The 27567-nt window shown below is 35.3% G+C and overlaps 1 protein-coding gene across 2 annotated transcripts in view; it reads left to right on the top strand.

Annotated features, from left to right (window-relative positions):
* LOC149776990 (5-taurinomethyluridine-[tRNA] synthase subunit MTO1, mitochondrial-like) overlaps nucleotides 1-27567 on the top strand; it is a 281547-nt gene that overhangs the window by 240916 nt on the left and 13064 nt on the right. For both annotated transcript variants that reach the window (XM_089941729.1, XM_089941728.1), the window contains 4 exons: nucleotides 7066-7196; nucleotides 10704-10908; nucleotides 13987-14149; nucleotides 19658-19776. In XM_089941729.1, coding sequence (XP_089797855.1) covers nucleotides 7066-7196; nucleotides 10704-10908; nucleotides 13987-14149; nucleotides 19658-19776 — 618 coding nt within the window. The remainder of the gene's footprint in view (nucleotides 1-7065; nucleotides 7197-10703; nucleotides 10909-13986; nucleotides 14150-19657; nucleotides 19777-27567) is intronic.

The following is a 27567-nucleotide window of genomic DNA, read 5'->3' as shown; positions in this document are numbered from 1 at the left end:
TAAGAGTCTTGAATGTGTGCAAAGATGACTGCAGGTACCATCAACAGTCTTTAATACATGTATGTACAAAGATTACCACAGGTGCCATCAACAATCTTTAATACATGTATGTACAAAGATTACCACATGTACCATCAACAGTCTTTAATACATGTATGTACAAAGATTACCACAGGTACCATCAACAGTCTTTAATACATGTATGTGCAGAGATGACCATAGGTACCATCAACAATCTTTAATACATGTATGTACAAAGATTACCACAGGTACCATCAACAGTCTTTAATACATGTATGTACAAAGATTACCACAGGTACCATCAACAGTCTTTAATACATGTATGTACAAAGATGACCACAGGTACCATCAACAGTCTTTAATACATGTATGTACAAAGATTACCACAGGTACCATCAACAATCTTTAATACATGTATGTACAAAGATTACCACATGTACCATCAACAGTCTTTAATACATGTATGTGCAAAGATGACCACAGGTACCATCAACAGTCTTTAATACATGTATGTACAAAGATTACCACAGGTACCATCAACAGTCTTTAATACATGTATGTACAAAGATTACCACAGGTACCATCAACAGTCTTTAATACATGTATGTGCAGAGATGACCACAGGTACCATCAACAGTCTTTAATACATGTATGTGCAAAAGATGAACAATGTTAGCACAGTCTGGGTCCCGAGTGGCCGAGTGGTCTAAAGCGCTCTCCGTTACGGATCATTGCCATCTCACCTCTGTCTGCATGGGTTTGAGTCGTGGATTCGGCCAATGTGGGTATGTGAGAAAGCTTGCCAGTAGCTTCTTGTGGGTCTGTGTTTCTTCCCAGGGTTTTCCCGGGTTCTTCCTCCACCATTAATACTGGCTGCTATGCATAGCCTATCATGTGCTTAAAAATGACATTAAACCCCACAACTACTACTACTACAACTACAGTATCCAGTCTCTAACACAAGTACCATACATTCTTGAAAGAGTACAAAGACAAGCAATAGTAATATCCAGTCAAACACCAGTACCATCCAGTCTTTAATGATGAACAAAAGTACCATCTGGTCTTTAATGATGAACAAGAGTGCCATCCAATCTTTCATGTGTGCAGAGATGAAGACAAATACCAACCATTCTTTAATATGTGCAAAGATGAACAAGAGTATTAACTAGTCTTTAATGATGAAAAAGAGTACCATCCAGTCGTTAATATGTGCGAAGATGAACAAGAGTACCAACCATTCTTTAATATGTGCCGAGATTAACAAGAGTACCATCTAGTCTTTAATGATGAACAAGAGTACCATCCGGTTGTTAATATGTGCAGAGATGAAGACAGATACCAACCATTCTTTAATATGTGCCGAGATTAACAAGAGTACCATCTAGTCTTTAAAGATGAACAAGAGTACCATCCAGTTTTTAATTTGTGCAGAGATGAAGACAGGTACCAACCATTCTTTAATATGTGCAAAGATGAACAAGAATACCAACTAGTCTTTAATGATGAACAAGAGTACCATCCAGTCATTAATATGTGCAAAGATGAACAAGAATACCAACTAGTCTTTAATGATGAACAAGAGTACCATCCAGTCTTTTCAGTGTGTGCAAAGATGAACAAAAGTACTATCCAGTCTTTAATGTGTGCAAAGATGAACAAGAGTACCATCCAGTCTTTAATGTGTGCAGAGAAGAAGACAGATACCAACCATTCTTTAATATGTGCAGAGATTAACAAGAGTACCAACTAGTCTTTAATGATGAACAAGAGTACCATCCAGTCTTTTCAGTGTGTGCAAAGATGAACAAAAGTACTATCCAGTCTTTAATGTGTGCAAAGATGAACAAGAGTACCATCCAGTCTTTAATGTGTGCAGAGAAGAAGACAGATACCAACCATTCTTTAATGTGTGCAAAGATGAACAAGAGTACCATCCAGTATTTAATATGTGCAAAGATGAACGGTAATGATACTTGCATCACCTTCAAACCTGCCAATTAACTATTGAGAGTAGCAAGGTCAGCAAGTACAGGTTAGTACAGTGTTCCACAGTCCAGTTGATTTTAAAGACAAATATTGTGTAGTTGTAATTGTGTGTGTGTCTATTTGTCTGTCCGCCTGTGTCAATGATAGAATGGCATGTGTGTCAGCTATTTTTCATTTGGAAGTGTATTTCATCTATCCAGAAATTTCCAACCATTTTTTTATATGATTATGAGTAGGTAATGTCTCAATTTTATGTAACTTTTTGGGGACAGGTGCAGTGCCCCCCTTTGGACAACAAGGTACACTTTTTGAGTGTCAAAACCCTCCAACACTGTCAGAAAGGTTGGCAGATATAAGAGCATTACATACAGAAGCTTTAATAACAGTAATGAAAACATCATTAGTCTAAAATACATTTCACTTTGTTGCAGGGAACTTAAACCCTGAGGTCCTCTATTACCTGTATGTACAGTACATGTATTTATAAAAGTCAAATAAAAGGTTCATTCACATATACAAATACACTTCCACAAGTGCCTATTACCTTGCCTAGAAATGTGTAGAGGAAAAAATATGTTTTTATTATTAATACTTTTCATATTTATGCAACTAAGAACACTCATTGTCTGATATTATCTGAAAAGTGAAATAAAAAATTAAAATATATTCTGTTTATCATCACATTTTGTTATGAATTTGAAAAATTTACAAATGAATGGTTTTAGCATTTCTAAATTGATAATGTCTGTAGAGGAATTTTAGACTATTAAACATTCCAAATTGAAATTAAGTTTTAATTTAAACTTGTTAAAATTTAGCATGCAAAATGTTCTAAACGTTGTTACATTATAGAACCAGTATTATTTTGTGACATCAGCCATTTTTAGATAAACATTACTTCATGTGCTTCCCATTTATAGTGTTGTGTATAGGTAGGTATTTTAGACTATAATTTATGTATTGGACTAACTTAATTAATCATCTAACCCAATGACCGTACATGTTTCACTTTGAACAAAACATTTACTGGAGCACTTAGGAAAGTTTTCTTTTTGCTAGTTTTAATGAGACTTTTAACACATTTTTGGCTAAATCATGCCAAGGAAAGGGAGCTAATTGTTTTCTCAAGGACATGCTAAGGCAGCCGACACAGGCTTGCATGGGCAGGTGTTGAACCAGTGACCCTTGAACTACAAGTCCAACACTCTACCACATGAGCTACCATGGTTTCCACTTACAAAAGACATGGAACCCTCAGGAAGAGATTCTTTACTTCTACATCAAATATAGAACTTCCTGTGACAGAAGGTAGGGGAAAACTCATAACCAAGGAACCCAGAAGAGAAAACCAATTTTGGAAAGGGAAAACCTGTGCATACATGTGGTATTTCAAGCAGCTCATGTTATCTCCTGCATTTTTAAGCCATCAGAATTCTTGCTATATACCATATTTCATCTGCGCCAATTTGAATTTACTGCTTGACAACAATTTGGTGACCTTGGAGGTTAATATAAAGGATGTTAATGATTCCTTTCCCAGATGCAAATCATGGAACATTGAATTTTTACAGCCTTCTGATGGAATATATGAATAAATGAAACAATTTACTCATAATTTAAGCATCATTTGTTTCAAGACATGAAATCTCACCATAACAGGAAGTATAAATTTGGATTTGACAGTTGAAAAATAAAAATTTATGACCTTGGAATCCTAAAGTTATTGATTCACACCTCCTGAAAAAGATACAAGTCAAAGTACTTTAAACAAAATTTATTGAGATATAAATTCATCTAAAGTGTAGTTGATATTTGGATATATAATTGGAGTTCATTACATTTACACATTTATGGATGTTTCGTTATCCAGTGTCCATCATCCATTATATGTCCAAGTGTTAGCATACTTGTTATTTTGTACTGAAACTACAGGGAAGATTGTCATGAAACTTTACACACACATTGTCCAAAGTCGAGTTTGTCAAAAATTAAAAAATGGCTACCATAACAGCCATCTTAAAAATGGTGCTAATCTGACATTCTGCATAGATGCCATGGTGACCATCTTCAAAATCATTATGCTACTTCTGTATGTATGGTCAAGCTGTGTAGTTGGTCTTCAATGAAAATGGTACTGATCTAACATCCAGTATACATGCTTTAGCAGCCAGCTTGAAAATCTTGTTATCTCTGCTACTAAATGATGATCATATTAACATGTGGTTTTTGTTAAAAGACTTCTTATAATAACTAGTTGGTCCTAATGAAAATGTTGCTGGACTGACATCCAGCATGGCAGTCACAGTGGCCATCTTTAAAATCTTGTTATCACTGCTCCCCTGGTTGCATAGACATGGAGTTTTTAACAAAAAAATTGTACAATGTCAAAATGGTCATAAATGACAATGTAGCCTCATCAGGAATCCCCACTGACATCTTAAATGGCTGCCATGGAAGCGGTCTTTACAGTTTATCACTACTCCTTTTGACATTAAAAACATGTGATATTTATCTGGTTCTAAGTTTGACAAAAATGGTACCAGCCTGAAAGTCTTGTTATAACTACTCCTGAACTGGATGGTCATATCAACAAGGGTTTTCACTAAAAGACTTTGGGACCAATCTGATTTAGAACACTTTTGGTCATTCTGAAAATTTTATTTTATCACCAAGTTATATTTTGTGATATCTAGTTAATCCTAAAAGAGAATGGTGACTGTCCAAAATACCACCCCTACCCAGACATCTAATTTGCCTGCAGTGGTGGTCAACATTGTTATTACTACGACATTTGAATGGAAGGAGATATCAACATGGGATTTTCACTAAAAGGCTAATTATGATAGTTAGTCTGGAATGAAAATGGTACCAATATGGCATCTTGAAAGTTTTGATAGCACAAGTACTCTGAACTGGATAGCATTTTCAACATGAGGTTTTCATTAAATGACTTATTACTATGTCTAGTTCATCCTATGTTAAAAGTGACTTCCGACTTGGCAAGCAAAATGTCCATCTTGAGAATAGCTTTTAATTCATCATGAGCTTTTCATTAAAGACTTCTTATGTTTTCTCATAAATCCTAAATGAAATTGGAGCTGGTAGTTCAGTTGGTTGATAGTCTGGCTCACAATCCATGGGTCATGGGTTTGAGACCCACCCAGGCTGTCCTTGTGCTAATCTGACCTCCAACATGGCACCATAGTGGCCATATGAAGAATCTTAAAGCTGCTTCTGTTGGATGAAAAGTGGCTTTGACATGGGGTTTTCACTAAAATACTTGCAATATTTAATTAGTTCAAAATGAAAATGATGCAGATCTGACCACCATTTGTGTGAAAGTGTTTTGAAAATTAGAATTAATGGACTTTGTGGTAAAGTCAAAGATCATTGCATGAGTTTTTCTACTTCATAGAACTTATAAACACAGTGACTTGTACATATAGAAGTGAATTTTGACCAGACTTTGTACTAGTTGCATTCCATTGAACAAGTTGATAGTCAGTACTCGGTCATGTATTTCTCCACTTGTGTTTTTAGCTGTACTGGCTTGGGAGCTGATAATACAGACAAGTGGGAATGGATTTATATCAAACCCTGATTGTGGTTATATCTGAAGAGTGCCTTGAATGGTACCACTTCGGTACCATTGGAAGTGTTTTCCTCGCAAAATATACTAATTAAAGATTTAACCAAATTTAACACCTTGACATTGCCTAATATAAGCTTAGTAATTTTATGCCTCCATGATGTCAGTTTTAAAGTCAAAAGACAAACCAAAACCAAAACATTTTATTTTGTACTTTCAGAAATCTTTTAAACATGTAAGAATTTGTATTGCCATATTTGGCATGTTGGAGTATCTAAAGCACATAGCTTCAATACTCAGAATTTAAAAAGAATATAAAGAACATTCCTGTAATTTCTTTTCAGCCAGAAGAGTATCGCTTTAAAGGTATTTGTATTTTGATTGGTTGCTGCATACAAAGCAAGAGGATCCAAATGAAGTTGCATATCATAATAATATTCTAATATTCCTGAGGAAATGGTTATTCACAGTGTGTGTATGAGTGCATGTTTGAGAGCATGGCTATCAGTCACAAGAAGAATTCTATAAAACATGCAGATATTATTGTTCTACTTTATAAATTTAAAGAGCTATGGATCAAGTCATTTTCCTTGTGTGGAAATCATGCTATATCACTAAACACCCAGTGGGACTGTTGTGTAAATCACACTCTCATGAGATGCGGGAGGTCATTGGTTCGAACCCCAGCTAAGTCATACCAAAGTCCTGTAAAAATGGTACTAGCAAGCTGCCTCACTTGGCACTCAGCATTAAGAGGTTAGTGTTAGGATTGGTAGGCCTGGTGTCAGGATGATGTGACTGGATGGGACATGGTGCTACATGTCTGCAGCATGATGCCCCAGTGCTAGACATCACTATAAACTGTCACACTGCATACATCATAGCAATATGACTGAAAAATTGTTAAAGCTACATTAAAAATCAAAATCACACACATTCTCATGACCCCATTGTGCATTCACTGTTACAGGACATCATCTCCAGCATTTCATGCAAAGTAGCAATATATTTTCTTGTAGACAAAATTAAATTTGTATGCCACTTTGCATTTTGTAGACTACTGGAATGCAAAATAGTATAACTAATATCAGAATTAATCAAATTTAGATAGGAAGTTAATAAATTCTTCATTGTATGTTTAAATAACTATTAAAACTAGTTGAATTTCAATGACTTTTGTTTTAAAAAATTCCTTTGCAGTTTTGTCCAGTCACCAGAATTTGTGAAGGTGATTTCTAGCATTTCATATCTAACTTTTTATCAATTGTGCCTGTGACCCTTGCATGTGTGGGCTTCAGGGATCAAACCCAAGACAGCAGAGATGCAAAGTGAGTATTGCACCATACAGGTTTCAACATCATTTCTAGGTTTGTGAAGCAACTGGGGCAAATGTGGCACCCTATATACAGCTATGCTATAGTTTGGAATATAGCAAATTTGAGAATGTGTGTTTTGTCTGTTGGCAGGTTATGGAGTTGAATATGACTATGTGGATCCACGTCAGTTGAAACCCACACTGGAAACCCTCAGAATTGGGAATCTTTATTTTGCCGGACAGATCAATGGCACCACAGGCTATGAAGAAGCAGCTGCACAGGTAGTAGAAGAGAAATGCAACGGGTGATGACAATTAGCGTTGGAAATACATTTTAATTATTAAAAAAAAAACATTTCTTTTGTGACATTCAACCAAGCACAAAATTTATTTGATTATAGTAATTTTGACAAATTCCATGATGTTGTGCTATGCTATATCCAATAAAAACAAAAGAAGGTGGCAAACTTTCTCAATATCAAACATAAACAAAAACGTTTAAGAAAAATTTCCAGCACTTTAGTTCATTTCAGTGAAATTCACTTCCTCCACATGCAACAATAGTTGAAAATAGTAAAGAATAATAAAAAAAACGATAATTAAGACATACATGACCTGAAGAATGTTTAAAAAATTGTTTATGCAAGTGTTTACACAGACAATAAAATGTTAGCCGAGTTTGATGTTTCTAGTAAAGAAAACTTTTAAAACATTCCTTGAGTTACAAAAGGCTATAAAATAAGGTAATTTGGGGCAATTGTTTTATAGTTTTCAGTTTTTCTTCAGTCACTTGATGTTATGTCTAGTATATATTACGTACAGGTGTAATACAAGCTAGACTTCTTATAAAGGCAGTATTCTTTCATGTTGATATATAACCAAGTTTTAAGTTTGTGCATCTCAATTTTCCTTGTTTTACTCTTTCACCAGAGAGGACCAAATGGGAAAATAGTCATTGGTGTAAGTGAGCTACACTCATTAGTGAATAATAATAATAATAATAATAATAATAATAATAATAATAATAATATTGTTGTTGTTGTTGTTATTATTGTTATTGTTGTTATTATCATTATTATCATTATTATTATTATTATTATTATTATTATTATTATCATCAGCTGACCTGACTGTAAGACCAAAATCCAATTGACCAATTTCAGCCAAACTTGACAGACCTCTTCATGGCATGAAGGGCTTAAAAACAATGCAGATCCACAATAAATGTAATGGCCACCATTATTCAGATTAAAAAAACTTTCAGATGACATCTTCTTTTTAAAAATGCTTTGTACAATTCACCACAATTCACAGCATCAAGGCATAGAGGGCTTTCAGATTGTAAACATGATGCCCATGGGCCATCAGATATGGTCACTATTTCTAAAGATAGGATTTTTTCCCAAATAATTTCTCAAAAACTGCTAAACAGAGTTTGACAGAATTTGGCAAAGAGCATATTTGCATCAAGTGCTTTTAGGTTGTTTATATGCTGGCCATGAGGAGATTGTGTTATGTTACAGTGTCCATCTATCTGACCATCCATCTATTTGTCTGTTACTAATTTCATTTCAGCACACAAACTCCAGTTGTACACATCTACAGTTTGCAAACTTTGTGGATAGCTTGCACTTTAGGTAAGGAAAAACTATATCAGTTTTGGGGTCAAAAGGTAAAAGGTCAAGGTCATTGACTGAAAGAAGAAAAATGGTTTTAGCACATTAACTCAAGTTCTTCACTATCTACAATTACCAAACTTTTCTGAATGACCTGCATCTAGGACAAGAAAGAAACCTGTCATTTTGGGGCACAAAGGACTTAAGGTTAAGTTCATTGTGACTGACAGGATAAAAATTGTTTTCACTTAATAACATTACATTTACATCACATACCTGGACCAAACTATGTGAATGGCTTGCACTTTGATCAAGGAAGAAGCATATCAACTTTGAGATTAAAAGGTTATGGGTCAAGGTCACTTTTAATGATAGAAGAAAAATGGTTTCCACACAGTATCATTAGTTCTGCAGACCTGAACAAAATGTGGATGGCTTAAACTTGGTGTAAGGAAGAAGTCTACTGATTTTGGGGTCAGTAGATCAAAGCTCAAGGTAACTGACTGAATAAAGAAAGTGGTTTCTGCAAATAGATTTCATTTATCTATATAGAAGACTATTAAATGCTGAGCAAGCAATAATGTGCTGTTTATGATACTCTTGTTTACAAATGAATCAGTTCCCCCTTCAGATATGGCTGCCATTACTAAAACTAGAAAAAATCTCAATAAAATTCATCACAGAAAAACATTAACATAATTTTCTGAATTTGACTAAAACTATCATTGTATGAAGGGCTTACAAATTTTTACAAATGATGTTGATCTGTCATCAGATATAGACACCATTACTAAAAGAAGAAAATCCTTCACACAAAAAAGAAATCACTAACACAATTTAACCATATTTGACAAAAAGCATTCTAACTTGGAGCTTTTTTATTTTTAGTTGTTGTTGTTGTTGGGTTTAACGCCATTTTTCAGCACACGATAGGCCATATATGGCGGCCAGTATTAATGGTGGAGGAAGAAACCGGGAAAACCCCGGAAAGAACCACCGACCCACGAGAAGCTACTGGCATGCTTTCTCACATATCCACATTTTTATTTTTAGTAATGGCAGCCATATTTTAATACCAGTTGTATTCAAACGTGGCTGTCATTACATTACTAAGAATAGAAAAATCTTAAATTTACTTCTTCACCAAAACACTCATCAGAAAATCATCCAAAGGCTTTAAAAATGTTACTAATGATATTGATCTGCCATCAAATATGGCCAGTTACAAAAAATGTAACAACCTTTGAAATATTTTTTTAAATACCACTCAGCAGAATTAGACTATATTTAACAAAATGCAGCCTGAAATAAAGAGCACTGTTGACAAATGATGCCAAATTGCCATGAAATATAACTAGCAACACTAAAACTGTAAATATGAATGAAAATATAATAAATAGAGAAACCATGACACATTCATTTTCGTAACATATGAAATCAACTGCATTGGAAAAACCTCAGAAGAAAGCATTCTTCCTCAACCAAATTTCACTGCCAGCTGCTCTTGCATTTGGTGTTAGGTGGTCATCAGCCACATGAGTAATTTCAGGCCCACCTGGTCCTCTTGTTATCATCACTATTGTTATTATATCTGAATCACAGCTGATTCACTTATATACATGACTCAGTAAACTATGTGGAGTGGAAGGAACCTCACATGAGTCTTATGATTTTTTAAAAATTGGATTATATTCATGAATACATACCTAAACATTGTACAAAATCATTAAAAAAATGGATACGGAAATGTTTTTTGGTCAATTAATAGTCAATATTCAATTATGAAAAATCAGTTGATTTCTTGGTATCTTTTAAGAACAAATCACTGATTATTTTTATTACCAGTACTCACCATACATCAAATAATAATGATGATGATAATGATAATAACAATGCTAACTTTGATAGTGATGATAAAAAGATGAAGCAGAAGATGATGATGAAAACAACCATAATTATGATGATTTTACAGTGTGGTCAAGTGATTATTTTAGTTATTAATTGAAACTGGAAAAGATGAAAATCATGTTTTCTGTAAGACAAATATTTTTTGTAAGACAGTTATTGCTTATGTTGCATCATAAATTTAATTTAAGACTTTTCTTCAAGCACCTGTTGATTTACCATCATAAGGATGTGCTTAAATAGTTAAGAACCTTATCTCATGCACCAGGGCATTATTGCTGGAATCAATGCTGCACTTAAAACGCAGGAAAAGTCCCCTTTCATAGTGGATAGAACAGAGGCATACATTGGAGTTCTTATAGATGACCTGACAACCCAGGGAACAAATGAGCCATACAGGATGTTTACCAGTCGTGCAGAGTTCCGCCTATCTCTCCGCCCGGATAATGCTGACACTAGGCTCACTGAGAAAGGTATGGCTAAAGACATCAAATACTGTACATAACTCGCTTATAAGTCAAGGCAAACTGCAAACAACAAAGGTCATGATCTGCCCTTACATAATGTACCTGCAGATCAGGATCTATGTTGTTTGTTCTACTGATTACTCATAACAAACTGCACAGACCTAGATCTACTGGCGCATGATGTGATGGCAGATTTTGGTCAGTGTAGTTTGCACTTGGACTCGACTTGTAAGCGACAAAAAAGGTATGTGCACTATTTGTATTTGTTCCCCACCTTTTCAGAACAAGTGGGGGCATAGTGTCTGTTTATCTCTCCAAGCATCCATCACACTTTTATTTCTGCTCTTTAACTTTAAAGCCATTTGAGATTAGGGGATTAAAATTCTTTTAATTAATTATTAAGAAATGTATTGCATACCTCATTGAGACCCCTATTTTGAAGGTTAAGGTCAAAGTGCAGTATTGTAAGTTTTCCATCACACTTTACTTCCTGCTTCAGAACATTCAAGGCATTTGATATTATGGGTTTCAGTTTGGTATACTCACACACCATCATTAGAACGCGTTCTGACTCTTAAGCTAAGTAACAAAAAAGAGTGAAAACCAACAAGTTCAGTCAAATAAAAGAAATAATTTATTTCCTTAGAATACAAAGTGAAAATTTAAAAATAACTTACAGTCTTGTAAATTAAATTCCAAATAGTCCTAAAAGTTCTATATAAAGTACAAAAGTATATCATATTCCGAATGAATTCCATTAGTGTTCTGCATGAATAAGAATCTTGAATGTGCTGATTTACCAATAGCCTGCACATAGCATTAGTTCTACATTATACCTGTCAACCAAACTTTGTGGCTGGCATACAGTTAGGGTAAAGATGAAGCTTATTCATTTCAGGGTCAGAGTTTTTTTCTGACAGAAGAAGAATGGTTTCTGCCCAAAAATGTCGGTTATCATTGTGGGCAATTATTAGAGCAGGATACCACAATAAATTTTGTACCCCTGAACATACAGTGATGCATACCATGGTATACTGCAATAATTATAGGGACTAATAATTCAATGTTCTGGGACAGGGGCCTGACACTCCTCTTTTTTTAAAATTTGTCTCTCAGTAACTGCAAAAATAAATTTTGCTGTAAACGAGAGAAAGACATTTTTTCCAGCTATATTATCCATTATATTTTTAAAGAAAATAAAATATATCAGCTCAAAAGTAAATTGCTACCCCCTCCCCCATTAAATCATCAATGTAGGTGAATTTTCTATGTGTATGTTACTTGTTGTGTAAGTTGTAATCAAATGAGAGGGATAATTAAGCTTACGCTATAGCTGACATCTAGTAAAAGACATTGTGCTGACCTTGAGAGTGTGTTGATAAAAAAAAGGAACTGTTAGCACTGAATCTTAAAAATTACCATCAACACAGTTGATATAACATGCAGGGAAACTTTGATTGGGATGCCAATACCTGGGCAAGATATTTATCAGAGAGGGCTAGTAAACATAAAACACACTTTATGGGTTATGTCTTCAAGGTCAGGTCATTGATTGACATTTTAGATTTTTCATGGCACTTACCTTTCCACTCTATGACTTTAGAGCTGTTTGAAACAAAAGGATGAAACTTGGTATACTTGCAAATTATCACTAGGAGGTGTGTTGCTTACTGCATTGGGGGCCCTATCTTCATTTTCAAGGTCATAAATCAGTATTTTATGTTCCACTCATGTATTCTCCCTGCAAGATTGGGAATGTGGAATAAGCCTGATGCACCCTTTTGCTTGTCTTAGCAGCAACTAGGCAACAGTTGTGCCCTGGGATGTATTCTGTGATCATGCTCCAGCTGAGAAAATCGGACTTTTTACAGGAGTGCAGTTTACATAAAAAGCCGAGTTAGCAATATATAACCAGGACTGTGCTGATGTGCCATTAAATCCTATATGTGCATATTTTACTACTCTATAGTTCAACAGCTGTTTAAGATAAATGGGTTAAACCTGGTATGCTTTTATACTATTACTGTGATGCATTCCACTCATGGGGTCATATCTTCAACATTGAGATCACAGGTCAATGTTTCCAAGTTTTATTTGATTATGATTTGTATCTGAGCTGTTTGATGTACAGGGATGAAACATACACTACTGTTTCTCATTTAGATGTTGTCTCTTGTATCACAGTCAAGGTTTTTTCTTCAAGGTCAGGGTCATATGTCAGATTTGTAAAATTCTTTCTTTCACTTTAATGTAATGAATTTTAAAGGAATACTTTGAAGCTTCATTCCATGTTTGTGTAGTAACTCAACAGCAGTTGCTGCTGATTATGAACTAGACATTAATATTTAATAAAAATCTTAAATATCCTAATTCAAGGCAATGAAGTGTAATAACTTCTATTTCTTTAGCTCACATTTCTTTGATTTATCTAACTTCAAATGGATTGGGTAACATAGTTGCACTTTCTGTACTCTACCAATGCAAATTAGCATGGGTTCTACCACAGCCGTACTGAAGAAAAAAAAACTTGAAAACAAAATCAATGTAGCTGTTGTCAATCAGTTAAGTAATCTTCAGAAGAGTGGTTGTTTGTCTCTTTATCATTTATGGACCTCTGTGGCAATTAGCTGTATAGTGTTCCATTAGCTGTATCACAACTGTTTACAGTTTATACAGGCTACAGGTTACATTCATTTATCAATGTGTCTGCAAAATCTATCTCTCTCTCTCTACATGCTCGTATCATTAAAGATCTCTGACATGTTCATTTTAATGAAGGAGATCTATATATGCTATAGTATTTGCAGACCTTCCCATTTGTTTGTACCCCCCCACCAATTAAACAAAATAAAAGCATCAAGAATATAAAATATGCACAAAACTTAGTCTTTTCATTCATTGATTTATATGATTTCAAACCTGATTGTCACCAAGGGGTCTCTAATATTGTCGAATTATTGGTATTTCAATGCAAATGGAAGCTCCTGATGTAAGCAAGCAGTCAGACTGCTCACTGTACATTTTTCTTTTAACTAATTTTGTATCTTCCATTTGTTCTTTTATTCCTCTCAATCTTTACTGTAGGTTATAAGGTTGGTTGTGTCAGCCAGGAAAGATACGAGAAAGTTATCCAGATGAAGAGAGCTATAGAGGAATCTGTAAGTCTCCTGAAGAATACCACCTTTCCTATCTCAAATTGGAGGCAAACTCTAGGGCTTATGGACAACCAGAAGCAGGATGTAAGGAGGTAGGGTCCAGTTATACAGTGGGTATGGTCCGTTATTCAGTGGGTAGGGTCCAGTTATATATTGGGTAGGGTCCAGTTATAAAACTTTCTGTTCATAATTAATTAAACATAATAAAAATCTTTCTTTAATACTTCACATTCTTAATTTTATATTCATCCTATCTTACAAGTTAAGTTTTTTTGTGATTAAACAATAAAACCTTTTATGAGCAATCTCTACTATGGGCAACCACCTGTCTTTTACGACTAGAGTTGTAATGCATGGATTAATTTTATTATATAAATGCACTGTTGTAAGTGACTACCTGCTTGACTTGACCAGTGACCAAGATATCGTGGTAAAATATACATTTCGACACTGCTATGAATGATTGCATCACAAAACGGAGATAAACATGACTGACCCATATTAATCCTTTGTAACAATGACCTCATGTAGTGTTCTGAAAAAAAAAATAGGCTGTCTACCAAGGTGATGCATCTAGTGTCATATCTAACACTATGAATAACAGTATCGTGAGAACAGAGACAGACACCACAGACCTTCATGTAATCATTTGTAACAACAAGCACTTGAATGGTATGGACTGTTCTGATCAAACACAGAAATCCTGACTCTAGGCCAACCAGTCCTAACACTATCCTTTTAATGCTGAGGGCCTAGCGAGGCAACTGTTATAACCATTTTTATTAGTCTTTGGTATGACTTGGCCAGGGTTTGAATCCACAGGATTCTGCATCCAAGGCAGATGCTCTGACCACTAGGCCACCCAAGCAGTCCTGTTTTCAGATGAATGCATACAAAAATTTAGCAAGAACTATTTTTAAAAAATAGAATATATGTAAGGTGATTGTGATTATATTTCTTTAAATAGTGCTGAAATTTGACCATGGAAACTTGGTCTTTTTGTACAAACCTATTATGAGAGACCATCTGTCTTGAAAGACTTTTTTTGTTGGCGGAAGGAGTGATCTCTCAAGAGAGGTTTTACTGTATGAGCAGCTTCACTTGATAGTATTTGTGGAAGTTGAACAGATGATATTGCTTGTAAAGTAAAACTTAATTGACAATAAAAGATAAAAGATGGTATACAGGATATAATATAATGCAAAGGTGTCAGATGACCCTTTTTGCATGATGCAGATCTTATATGACCACAGTAAAAGTTGTATCAGCCCAATATCTGTTAATATCCACAACCCAAATTCAGTATGCATAATGATCGCTTTGCAATTTACAATTTTGTTATCCTATCTTTGAAATTATTCATTTGGCATGTTTAATAGAATAAGCTAATGGTTTTATGATGTAATTAACAATTGGACATAAATAGTCATATGTACACATTGCCACATCATATTTGCAAATTCATATAGGATAGCAGGGCATTATTTTAGCAATAATGACATAATCATCTTCCAAACAAATTTAGAAATATAACTTTTTAATCATTGCCTTTCCTATTCCTGAAATAAAAAGAAACATAATTTTGATACATAAGAAAAAGAAATGCGATATCCGCAAACATTGTAACATATCCACAGATATGGGCCACGTACACTGTTAACTATACCCATTTTCATGAATGCATCATCTGATTTGTTATATATTAAGAGAGAAATATGATAATCTAGTTCACAGAGGTTATTTAGTCATGTAATGTTAGTCTAGTCCACAGGGGTTGTTTAGTCATTTAATACTAGTGGTCTAGTTCACAGTGGTGTTTAGTCATTTAATACTAGTGGTCTAGTTCACAATGGTGTTTAGACATTAAATACTAGTGGTCTAGTTAACAGAGGTTGTTTAGTCATTTAATAGTAGTGTTCTACTTCACATGGGTTGTTTAGTCATTTAGTACTAGTGGTCTAGTTCACAGGGGTTGTTGAGTCATTTCATACTAGTGGTCTAGTTGACAGGGGTTGTTTAGTCATTTAATACTAGTGGTCTAGTTTGCAGTGGTGTTTAGTCATTTAGTACTAGTGGTCTAGTTCAGAGGGGTTGTTGAGTCCTTTAGTGGTGTAGTTCACAGAGGTTATTTAGTCATGTAATACTAGTCTAGTTCACAGGGGTTGTTGAGACATTTAATACTAGTGGTCTAGTTCACAGGGGTTGTTTAGTCATTTAATACTAGTGGTCTAGTTCACAAGGGTTGTTTAGTCCTTTAATACTAGTGGTGTAGTTCACAGAGGTTGTTTAGTCATGTAATACTAGTGGTCTAGTTCACAGGGGTTGTTTAGTCATATAATACTAGTGTTCTAGTTCACAGGGGTTGTTTAGTCATTTAATACTAGTAGTATAGTTCACAGGGTTGTTTAGTCATTTAATACTAGTGGTATAGTTCACAGGGTTGTTTAGTCATTTAATACTAGTGGTCTAGTTCATGGAGTTGTTTAGTCATTTAATACTAGTGGTCTAGTTCACATGGGTTGTTTAGTCATTTAGTACTAATGGTCTAGTTCACATGGGTTGTTGAGTCCTTTAATACTAGTGGTGTAGTTCACAGAGGTTATTTAGTCATGTAATACTAGTCTAGTTCACAGGCGTTGTTGAGTCATTTACTACTAGTGGTCTAGTTCACAGGGGTTGTTATGTAATATTAGTGGTCTAGTTCACAAGCGTTGTTTAATCGTTTAATATTAGTGGTCTAGTTCACAGGGGTTGTTTAGTCATGTAATACTTAAGGTCTAGTTCACAGGATTGTTTAGCCATTTAATATTAGTGTCTAGTTCATGGAGTTGTTTAGTAATTTAATACTAGTGGTCTAGTTGATTGAGTTGTTTAATCATTTAATACTAGCAGTCTAGTTCATGGAGTTATTTAGTCATTTAATACTAGTGGTCTAGTTCACATGGGTTGTTTAGTCATTTAATACTAGTGGTCTAGTCCATGGAGTTGTTTAGTCATTTAATACTAGTGGTTTAGTTCATGGAGTTGTTTAGTCCTTTAATACTAGTGGTGTAGTTCACAGAGTTTATTTAGACATGTAATACGAGTGGTCTAGTTCACAGGGGCTGTTTAGTCATGTAATACTAGTTGTCTTGTTCACAGGGGTTGTTTAGTTATTTAATACTAGTGGTCTAGTTCACAGGAGTTGTTTAGTCATGTAATACTAGTTGTCTAGTTCATGGAGTTGTTGAGTCATTTAATACTAGTGGTCTAGTTCACAGGGATTGTTTAATCCTTTAATGCTAGTGTTGTAGTTCACAGAGGTTATTTAGTTATGTAATACTAGTGGTCTAGTTCACAGGGGTTGTTTAATCATTTAATACTAGTGGTGTAGTTCACAGGTTATTTAGTCATGTATACTAGTGGTCTAGTTCACAGGGGTTGTTTAGTCATGTAATACTAGTGGTCTAGTTCATGGAGTTGTTTAGTCATTTAATACTAGTGTTCTAGTTCACAGGGGTTGTTTAGTCATTTATTACTAGTGGTGTAGTTCACAGAGGTTATTTAGTCATGTAATACTAGTGGTCTAGTTCACAGGGGTTGTTTAGTCATGTAATACTAGTGGTCTAGTTCATAGAGTTGTTTATTCATTTAATACTAGTGATCTAGTTCATGAGTTGTTTAGTCATTTAATACTAATGGTATAGTTAACAGAGGTTATTTAGTCATGTAATACTAGTCTTGTTCACAGGGGTTGTTTAGTCATGTAATATTTAAGGTCTAGTTCACAGGGTTGTTTATTCATTTAATACTAGTGGTCTAGTTTACATGGGTTGTTTAGTCATTTAATACTAGTGGTCTAGTTCATGGAGTTGTTTAGTCATTTAATACTAATGGTATAGTTCACAGGGTTGTTTTGTCATATAATACTAGTGATCTAGTTCACGGGGTTATTTAGTCATGTAATACTTGTGGTCTAGTTCACAGGTTCTTTAGTCATTTAATACTAATGGTTTAGTTCACAGGGTTTAGTTATGTAATACTAGTGGTCTAGTTCACAGGGTTTAGTTATGTAATGCTAGTGGTCTAGTTCACAGGGTTTAATTATGTAATACTAGTGGTCAAGTTCACAGGGTTTAGTTATGTAATACTAGAGGTCTAGTTCTCGTGTTCTTTAGTTATTTAATAGTAGTATTCTAGTTCACAGGGTTGTTTATTAATTAACAACTAGTCTAGTTCATGGGGTTGTTTAGTCATTTAATACAATTGGTCTAGTTCACAAGGTTTTTTGTCTTGTAATACTATGACAGCAGTGACATCATAGCAGGAGAGACATTAACTTCATGGATTTTAAACCCAGTTTGATGCCATTCAAAGCAGAGGATGATGACTTTTTTGTTTTAGTTAAAAGAACTAGTCACATTTAAAATATTGTAATAACCAGCTACTGTTATTGTGAATTTTGTTTTAAATTTTTTTAAAAATATATTTTGTTTTGTTTAGTTTATTATAGAGTTATGTAACTTTAGGCAGTATTTTGGACGGTAAATTTTTGTTAAAGTTTATTTTTAAGTACAAATCAATATTTATTTAAGGAATTAATTTTTTTATTTTTAATTCCTTTCTCTCCTCCAAATTATATGCATTCTATTAATTTCTAATTATTTTTACAAGCAAACTAGATATTGTTATATCATTTGTTATATGGTCAAGTGAGTGTTGTCCTCACAGATCAATACTTTTATTTATTTATTTAATTTATTTATTTATTTATTTATTTATTTATTTATTTATTTATTTATTTATTTTCTTTATTTATTTAGTTTTATGAAGGTAAAGACATACAGAGAAGTTTCTCTACATTACAAATATATGATTCCTTTTCTTAAATTATAGGTCCAACAAAGTTCTTAGGGAAATAGAATGTCTAAGTCACTGTGAGTGTTTTCCTCACCGACTTGACATTATAAATTCAATTCAACAATATTTGATTAATCTATCTATCTATTAAAACATAATTTATTTATGTTTCAGTTTTATAATTTACTAGTTGTCGTAAGTCATTGTGAGTGTTTTCCTCACCAACTTGACAACCAATTTACTTCCATCTTTATCTATTCTCTTCAAATAAGTATTATGCTATAGTTGAAGTGTAAAGTCAAGCAAGTGTTTTCCTTGCAGATTTTTACATTTCACAATTACAATCAAGTCATATTTTCTCTTCTGTAGCAAACTTTATTGCAACCAAATCCAAATATGGTAAATCTTATTAATTTTCAATCATCAAAAGAAGTAATAATATAATGAACTAATAGTATAGTGCTAATGTGTACCCTAACTTTGTGTGAAATTATCATATACCATATTGTACCTCAAGACAATGCTAGTATTATGGCTTAGGACAAGCACAAAAAGACTGTCATCGTTATGAACTGACTTTTTTCAAGGTTTCTTAATAAATGAATCATTTTGTGTTATGGTTTAATAAGAAATCAAGAGTTCCAGTTTACTCCATTCTCCCCCTCCTTAGTCAGCTGATAAAGCATACTCATCCCTGGTGCCATACTCCAATGTAGTATTATCAGGACCTAGCTCAGCCGTTACAATATTTACATTTTCAGTGCTTGGGAAATCCTAGCTCTTCCAGGGGTAGATGTATTCCGTCTTGCAGAGATTTTACCTGACCAGTTTGGACACCTCAAGCAGAACAGGCCTCTGTGTACTAAACTTTACATTGAGGGTAAGGTCAACAGCTGTAACTTCATCCATTGATGCTATTTATGGACAATGCTGGACAGTACCATATGTACTTGCTTTTAAGTCTGGTCCAACTACAAAGAATGCAGAGAATGTTCTCCTATTGCATAATGTGCTGGTACATCAGGTTTTGTTCTACTTATTAATTTAAGAAACTCCACAGATGCAGATCTACCAGTACATTGTGAATACAGATCTGGATATATGCATTTCACAGTTGGATCTGACTTGTATATGAATATGTATGGTACTTTCAAATGCAATCAGTTAAATTCCATATATTAGTTTTTATAACAATTACAGTAGCTCACATTCTTGCACACTAATTTATTTAGAATATAATTGCTTTTTTTATTACTTATATTTCCTTGAAAACCTGACTTCTTTCACATTTCATAAGTATTGTATTTGTTTTTGGACACTAACACTTTTTGTCAAATAATTTGTTTGTGTCTTGTAATTTTCAGACAACTACTACTGATTGTAAAAAAGGGGAGAATTTTGCTTCACATCATTTGGTTGCAGACACCTAAAATATAACATAGACCGTTGTTTTAAACTATAGCACTTACCTACTGAAAAAAAAATGGAAATCATGAAAAAATTAAAAGAATGTATCACCATTTATTGAACAAGAAAAATATTTAGGTTCAAGGAAGAACAAAAGATGTAAAATAATCTTGCTTTGAACACTTGCCTGACTTGAGACGGTTATCCCCGTGGTAGAGTTTCTGACATATAAAAAAAAAAAACTTAATTCGGAGCAGGCCATCTGCACAAAAGAAATGCTTTTACCTGGTCAGTCACAGGTCACATGTATAGGAAGAATAACTTATTTTTAAAAATAATGTGTCTGTATAATACTTGGCAGACCTCAGAATTGAGTATTGTAGCAGGTGGTGTAGGGCATGCATTTATTAATCACACAGAACAAACATATCCTTATTTCATGTATTTTATATAACTATTGTGAATTTATATATGTTTGAATATAATTGGAGTGTTGTGATGTCTCTACTAAACCACTAAAATCGTTTAATTAATTCTGCAAGCAATATTTTGATTTTCTACTCTCCTAGTCACTGTTGAAAAACAATTACTATTTCTTGTTCAAATATAATCATAATAAACACCAGTCAGACAAGATTGGATAGAGGGAATGGTGCCAGATCCTGCAAATCATCCTTTATTAATTCCACTTGTGCCTGATTAGAACAAGGAGGCCTTGCAAATACAGTCTGTTTTGTGCCTTTACATCAGTTTGAGCAGTTCTTCTGAATTTTCTCACCTTTTGGGAAGTATGCTTCACCTGATCTCAGTCTGTGTGTGTGTGTGTGTGTGTGAGAGAGAGAGATTTGGATTTTTAACGTAGCTTTAACATTTTGCAGCCATATTGCTATGATGTGTGCAGTGTGACAGTTTATTGAGATGTCTAGCACTGGGGCATCATGCTGCAGACATTTAGCATCATATTCCACCCAGTCACATTATCCGGACACCAGGCTGACCAGTCCTAGCACTAACCTCTTAATCAAGGGTCTCAAACACATGGCCCATGGGCATCTGAGGTAGATGCTCTAACCACTAGGCCACTGGAGCAGTCTGCTCTCAGTCCAGATCTTGCTCTTCCTTAAACATAGACATTTGTACTTTAGTTGTCTGACTTTGTCCTCCAAGAAGTTAATCAGCACCATATTAATTGCCTGCCTCGTTAGTAAGCCCTTTTTACAAAATGTATCAAAAAATGATACATGTATTATAATCCAAGTATTGATATTACATCAAGATCCAGCAGCCTTATAGTAATAACCTTTTTCTACCATATGTCCATATCTCTGGCCATTCATTGACATGACATGTCGTCATTTAGAGGAATTGTGGCCCCTGAACACCCATCTTCTCCTAACTTAGTTTTTAAGGACATTTGGAGCAAATTGTGGCAAGTTTGTGATGCACTAATTCCTAATAGCTCTTGTTCGGCATTTATCCTAATTCATACTATTCATTTTACAGTAAGCAGCACTGTGCCAAGCATGACTGATTTCACCTGTATATGCCATTGTTGTGCTTTCTCTGATTACAGGTACCATCAACAATAGGCAAGATCAAGTGTGGTGTGTGTACAAGATTCAAGCTGGCTGAATATAATCACTCCGCCTGTATGGTATTCAGTTTAAACCATACTTGTAATGATTTCTCTCAATGGTTAAAAGAAAAATGGTCAGCCAGGCTAATGAAGAGCCAAGAAACACAAGCATATGAATGCCATCATAACGGCTGCTGACACTGTCTCCATCAACTTGTCTTGCATGACAAAAAGCAGAAAGATCATCCATTCAGAAAAAGATCAGTCTTTGCCACCATGGATTTCCCCAACAGTGACTGCCCTGCCATCACCCACAGTACCACAGCCAGGGCATACCATCATGGCACAGACTGCTGAGCCAATATCAGATTGGTACAGCTGCCCACCTGGACTAGTCCTTGATATTCAGTCACCAAATGCAGACCCCTAAATTGCTGTGATGAATATCCTCAGGATAAGTCAGTGCTGAGCTTTTGCACCAGTTGTTAGCCAGTCCAAGTTCATGTCCACTCCAACTCGGGCAGATCCTGCTTTGAATTCTGCTACCAGGACTGAGTATGGTGAACTGTTTTTCCACTATACCCAGTCCTGGACCCAATATATGGACAGTATTCAGCACCCAGTCAAGCCTGTTCCAGCTTTGGTTCTGTCGTAGATGCCCATTATAATCAGCACCAATTTTGGAAAGTCTTTCTCCATACAAACTGTTGACAATGTTGTTGCCATGGGCTGTATGGTCACCTTGGTCTTGATTTCTATATTTCTGTATTTCAGCAGTCTGACCATAGCTTAGACCTTTCCCTCAAAAACCCTGCAGATAGACCAAGATATGGAAGTCAGTCTCACATATGGCTTATGTACTCAACAGGGCAGATTCAACATTCATTCTCCAAAGTTATAGCTTCATCCATTAATCTCCAGTTTTCAGAAAGAGATGCATTCCTATCTACAGCCAAAGGCAAAAGATCATCACAAGGCCATCATCAGATTACGGCCTCTCTCTTCTAAATTTCTTGTCCATGTCCAAATAGAAGAGGTCAGAAAACAGGCCCCCAAAATGGAAAACCTCACACTGGCCTAGTGATATAGAACAGAGCCTTAATTCCCCAATAGGAACCTGAGAAGTGGAAAGAACCATTCTAAGACATGCCAGACAGGAAAACCCTGATTAAAACCCTACCCTTAGTGAGGACTCAGTTTCCCAGTATAAGTGAAGGCAAAACATGAAGAGAGGACTAGTTTCAACCTACGCAACCTCCTTCTCACAGAAAATGACATCATGACCATGCTGCCCTTTTCTGTTTCCCCAGTTTTTGGGGGGAGACTGCCTGTATCAAATAACTATGGCTCCTACTTAAAGCTAAACACTCTTGCTGAAAAGAGCAGTTGAGTTCATTCACAGTACATAAGAATCTGATTCAAAACGTCTCCAAGTGCTAATCTCTATCAGCCAATAGCTTTGGGCACCACATTCAGAACAGAGTCCCAGAGATTTGTCTCCAAGGCTTTTCCAGTGTAAGATCTTACAGATACTTGGGCTTTCACAAGAATCAAGAACAAAGTTGTATCTCCCATCAGAAATTACTCCACATCATTGATAACAAGCTACCTGGATTACATCCTCATAAAACAAGGTGATTTCTTTTGTTTTGTGGGTTTCACAATATTTTTTAGCATATGATAGGGTGTACATGGTGGTCAGTATAGTTTGGTGGAGGAAGAACTTGTGAAAACCCATCAAGAACCACCAACCTATGGGAAGCTAGCTACTGGCAAGCTTTCTCACATGTCCACTTTGGTTGAGCCAAGATTTGAGCTCATACAGACAGGTGAGATATATGAGTGATTCATAAAGGCAAGCTCCTTAGTCCATCTGGCCACTCAGGTCCATCCCAACTCAAGGTGGGAAAACTTTTGTAGCAAGACATAAAAAAAATCCCAGGTTTCACACTTGCTATGTCCCTGATTCCTTGTAGACAAGGACAAATCCTCTCTCATTCCATCCCAGCTCTTCTTTTATCTGGGCAAAAGTGGTTTGTTTCCCCCAAGAGCATAACTTGAGGACACCTTGGTAGTATAATCCACTTTGCTTGACGAGTCAAATCATCACTCAGAAAATTCATCTCTTGTGTTTTCTTGATGCTTCCATGAACTTTCTTGCCATGCACTACCAGTTCATGAGATTCCTGCAGATTGCCATTTTGCCCCAGTGGTAGGCAAAACATTTCCTATCATACCATGATCTTCAAACAAATTTTTGACAGTATTTGTTGGACAAGAAGGTCCACCACTTTGAAAGCCCTTAAAACCTCAAAAGCCTCAATACCAATATAGCCAATTCCCTCCTATATCTCTTCTTGGAGAAGAATTTAGCTAGTTCCATGATTTCAGACACATTTTGATGAAAGGTATGATCTGTGTCTAAACAATGAGGTCTCTGACCAACTTATAAATTTCAACTTGTTTCAGTTGATGACCTTAGCTCTTTGTGCAACATGGAACCTATCATGGGTTCTGACATGATTGAAAAAGACACCTTTGGCACTATGGTCTAGAGCCTTTCTGACTCCCCTTACATACAATACCTGCTTCCTAGTCACTCCAGCTTCATCAGGCAGAATAATTGAGAACTGACTTTTTGGTCCATCCAAACTTTCTGCACTTCCATCATGATGCTTTGGGTTTCTGATGACAAGCCCTGCTTTCATCTCTAGAAATGGACTCTTTCCTTTTATCGTTAAGCTGATTTTATATTTGGACTCTCCTTTCCAAGAGCATCAGGGTTCTAAAGTGGTACTAAAAGCAGATTCAACCAATCAGAAGATGGAAATCTTGCTTGTTTGTACTACCATAAGAAGGAAAGGATGATGTTTCTGCTTAGGCTCTGTTGATCTGATCCTCTTGGGTTAACTTGCCCACCACTTCATGAATGTTTTACAAATACTGGCCCATGGGCAGTTGCCACTAGCATAGCATTTGAATACAAATGTTCCATGAGTGGCATCATTCTAGTCATGGGACAAAGGTCAGCGATGATTTTCTCATAGGCCTTTCCCATGTTATCCAGCAGCTTCATAATGACAAGAATTAGTGTACATCCAATGAATTTCTAGGAATAAACATTTTTCCCTCAACCTTCATCCATGGATAGACCATGAGCTAACTATAGTCTTGTCTAAAACAGGACTCAAAGCTCTTTCACACAGAATCAAAGCTGTTTGTAAACTGGAGCCAGAGCAAACTTTTGTAGGGATTTAACTTCCTCCACATCTTACCTATACTCTTATGAACAGTGAAACCCTGCATATTGAATATTTTTAAAAATATTTATTCAGAGAACCATGCATTGGTACATACATGGCTGGCCTGAATCAACAGAATCAACATGTGTCTCACAGATGAATATCACTGCATTCATCAGTGTAAAACCATAATAATTGCATTGAAAATATGCACACCGAAGTATAATATTTACCCATTTTGCCATAGATCATTGTGTGTCTGGATTGAATGCCAAAAACATAATCCAAAACTTACACAAAGAAAGATGAAGGACATTTACAGTTCACTGTGTGTGCATGTGTACATCCCAATGTGATTAGTTGTGTGTGTATAAATTTGAAACTACTAGAATTGTGTCTGCTAGGAACCATAATACTTTACAGTGTTAAAAATCTTATTTTCAACTGTTTCCTGCTGTAGTCATAAATGCTTTTAGCAAAGTCAAACATATACCATGGATAGTAATTCAAATCAGTATCTTGAGTCTCCATTCCTCTTCCCACACACTCAATGCCTTGGATTATTTATGTTGCTAATGGTGGTTGGTCCTCAGATGTGGTGTTTTTACTCATTATTAAACTTATCACCAGTCGTAGCATTATCATTGGTTTTATATTCAATAATATTATGAATAATTTCTACATAAGAGCAAAGCCTACAATCGACAGTCATTATTATAAATGAGTCATTCACGAACACTTTCCCTTGACTGCACTGACACCCCAAATGCCCTCTCAGCCTCAGACGCATATTTTCCCCCAAAGAAATCTAACTATTTTCATGATTACTAATGTTGTTGTCATTATCCTTTCCTGTAAAAAAGGTTGTCACCAGGCCTTTCTCCCAATGTACATCACTTCTTTCAAATTTAGACTCAACTGGGTCTCTTGAACTAGTTTCATCAGAAACAATCTTTTTTACAAGTCCACTTCTGTAGTTCATTTGAATTCAGAAATATGTCCTGATCCAGCATCTGTAGTTCGATTTGAATTCGGAAGTATGTCCTGATCCACCATCTGTAGTTCATTTTGAATTCGTAAGTGTGTCCTTATCCACCATCTGTAGTTTATTTTGAATTTGGAAGTGTGTCCTGATCCACCATCTGTAGTTCATTTTGAATTTGGAAGTGTGTCCTGATCAACCATCTGTAGTTTATTTTGAATTCGGAAGTGTGTCCTGATCAACCATCTGTAGTTCATTTTGAATTTGGAAGTGTGTCCTGATCCACCATCTGTAGTTCATTTTGAATTTGGAAGTGTGTCCTGATCCACCATCTGTAGTTCATTTTGAATTTGGAAGTATGTCCTGATCCAGTAGCTGGATCCTGTAAGTGGTATACTTTGAAAGGAAGCATGTTTTTGTCTTCCCATTCTTTCTAACCAGGTGGTCTGTGAATGGGTGGGCAGAGCAGCTATCCAGCAATAGCAAATTCCTTCATCTTCACACTTCTCAGGTTGGGATGAAACTGCCAAGGTGAATTCATTTTGAAATCAGTTTTCAAACAAGGCTGTTGTCATCCTTGCATGTTTTTATTGATAAGGTAGGGACTTCATATTTATATGATGAAAGCACCTCATTTTTTTCTGATTTACAATGGTTTCAGTTTGTGGTATCCAGTTTTACTCGTATAATATAGCAAAGTCACCTACTCTTTCATTTTCTTAAACTCTTTGTTTTTATGTCCAGCAGTTTTTGAAGTTGTGTCAGGCATCATTTGAAACAAAATCCATTTTCATTACAATTATAAATCTGCTTAAGGGGGAATGTCCACCTTTCTCTATTCATTCACTCACAGTTCATCTAGATAAGTTGCAGCAGCTTCATAATCTTCTGAACAGATTTTTCCCCAAAATTAATTAATTCCATGTCACTTATAATTGTCTGGCCATTTACTGCTGGCTTTCAAACTTGGATGTTGCCTTTGCATGTCATTATGAAATGTTTCCACTTGTGCCTTGGCAGAGCTGCATCAGGTTTGAGTTTCCAACCAGTCTGGCATTCTTTCTTTTCAGTTTCCTGCATATCCATCACCATCTGTCTTAGTTTGGCTTCTTCCCTTTTTCATCCTTGGACAGTCAACTCATGAACACCAAAATTCTTGAGCTAATTGCATTTGTTGAACAAGGGACTTAATCCTGTCCAGGATTCCAAGCTTCTAGTAAACGTTTTACATGACTTTGTACCATTATCCATTGTAACACCCATCATATCGGCCATATTCCCAGACAGTGGGGGGGACTTCTAAACCGTAAATAATTACAAGCCTATATATAATTACTGGAAATTCAAATTTGATAAAGAAAATAACATGCTTGTTTTCTTTGAAGCATTTAATATTATGTACTTGCAAGCCAAAAATAATCAGTTGACTTAGTATTATCCATCAGCACACACATACCAACACTC

The sequence above is a fragment of the Sinohyriopsis cumingii genome, chromosome 18 (assembly GCF_028554795.1).
Source record: "Sinohyriopsis cumingii isolate HCF-2022 chromosome 18, ASM2855479v2, whole genome shotgun sequence".
Taxonomy (NCBI): domain Eukaryota; kingdom Metazoa; phylum Mollusca; class Bivalvia; order Unionida; family Unionidae; genus Sinohyriopsis; species Sinohyriopsis cumingii.
The sequence above is the reverse complement of the archived record's forward strand: the minus strand, read 5'-3'. Positions and strand labels throughout refer to the sequence as shown.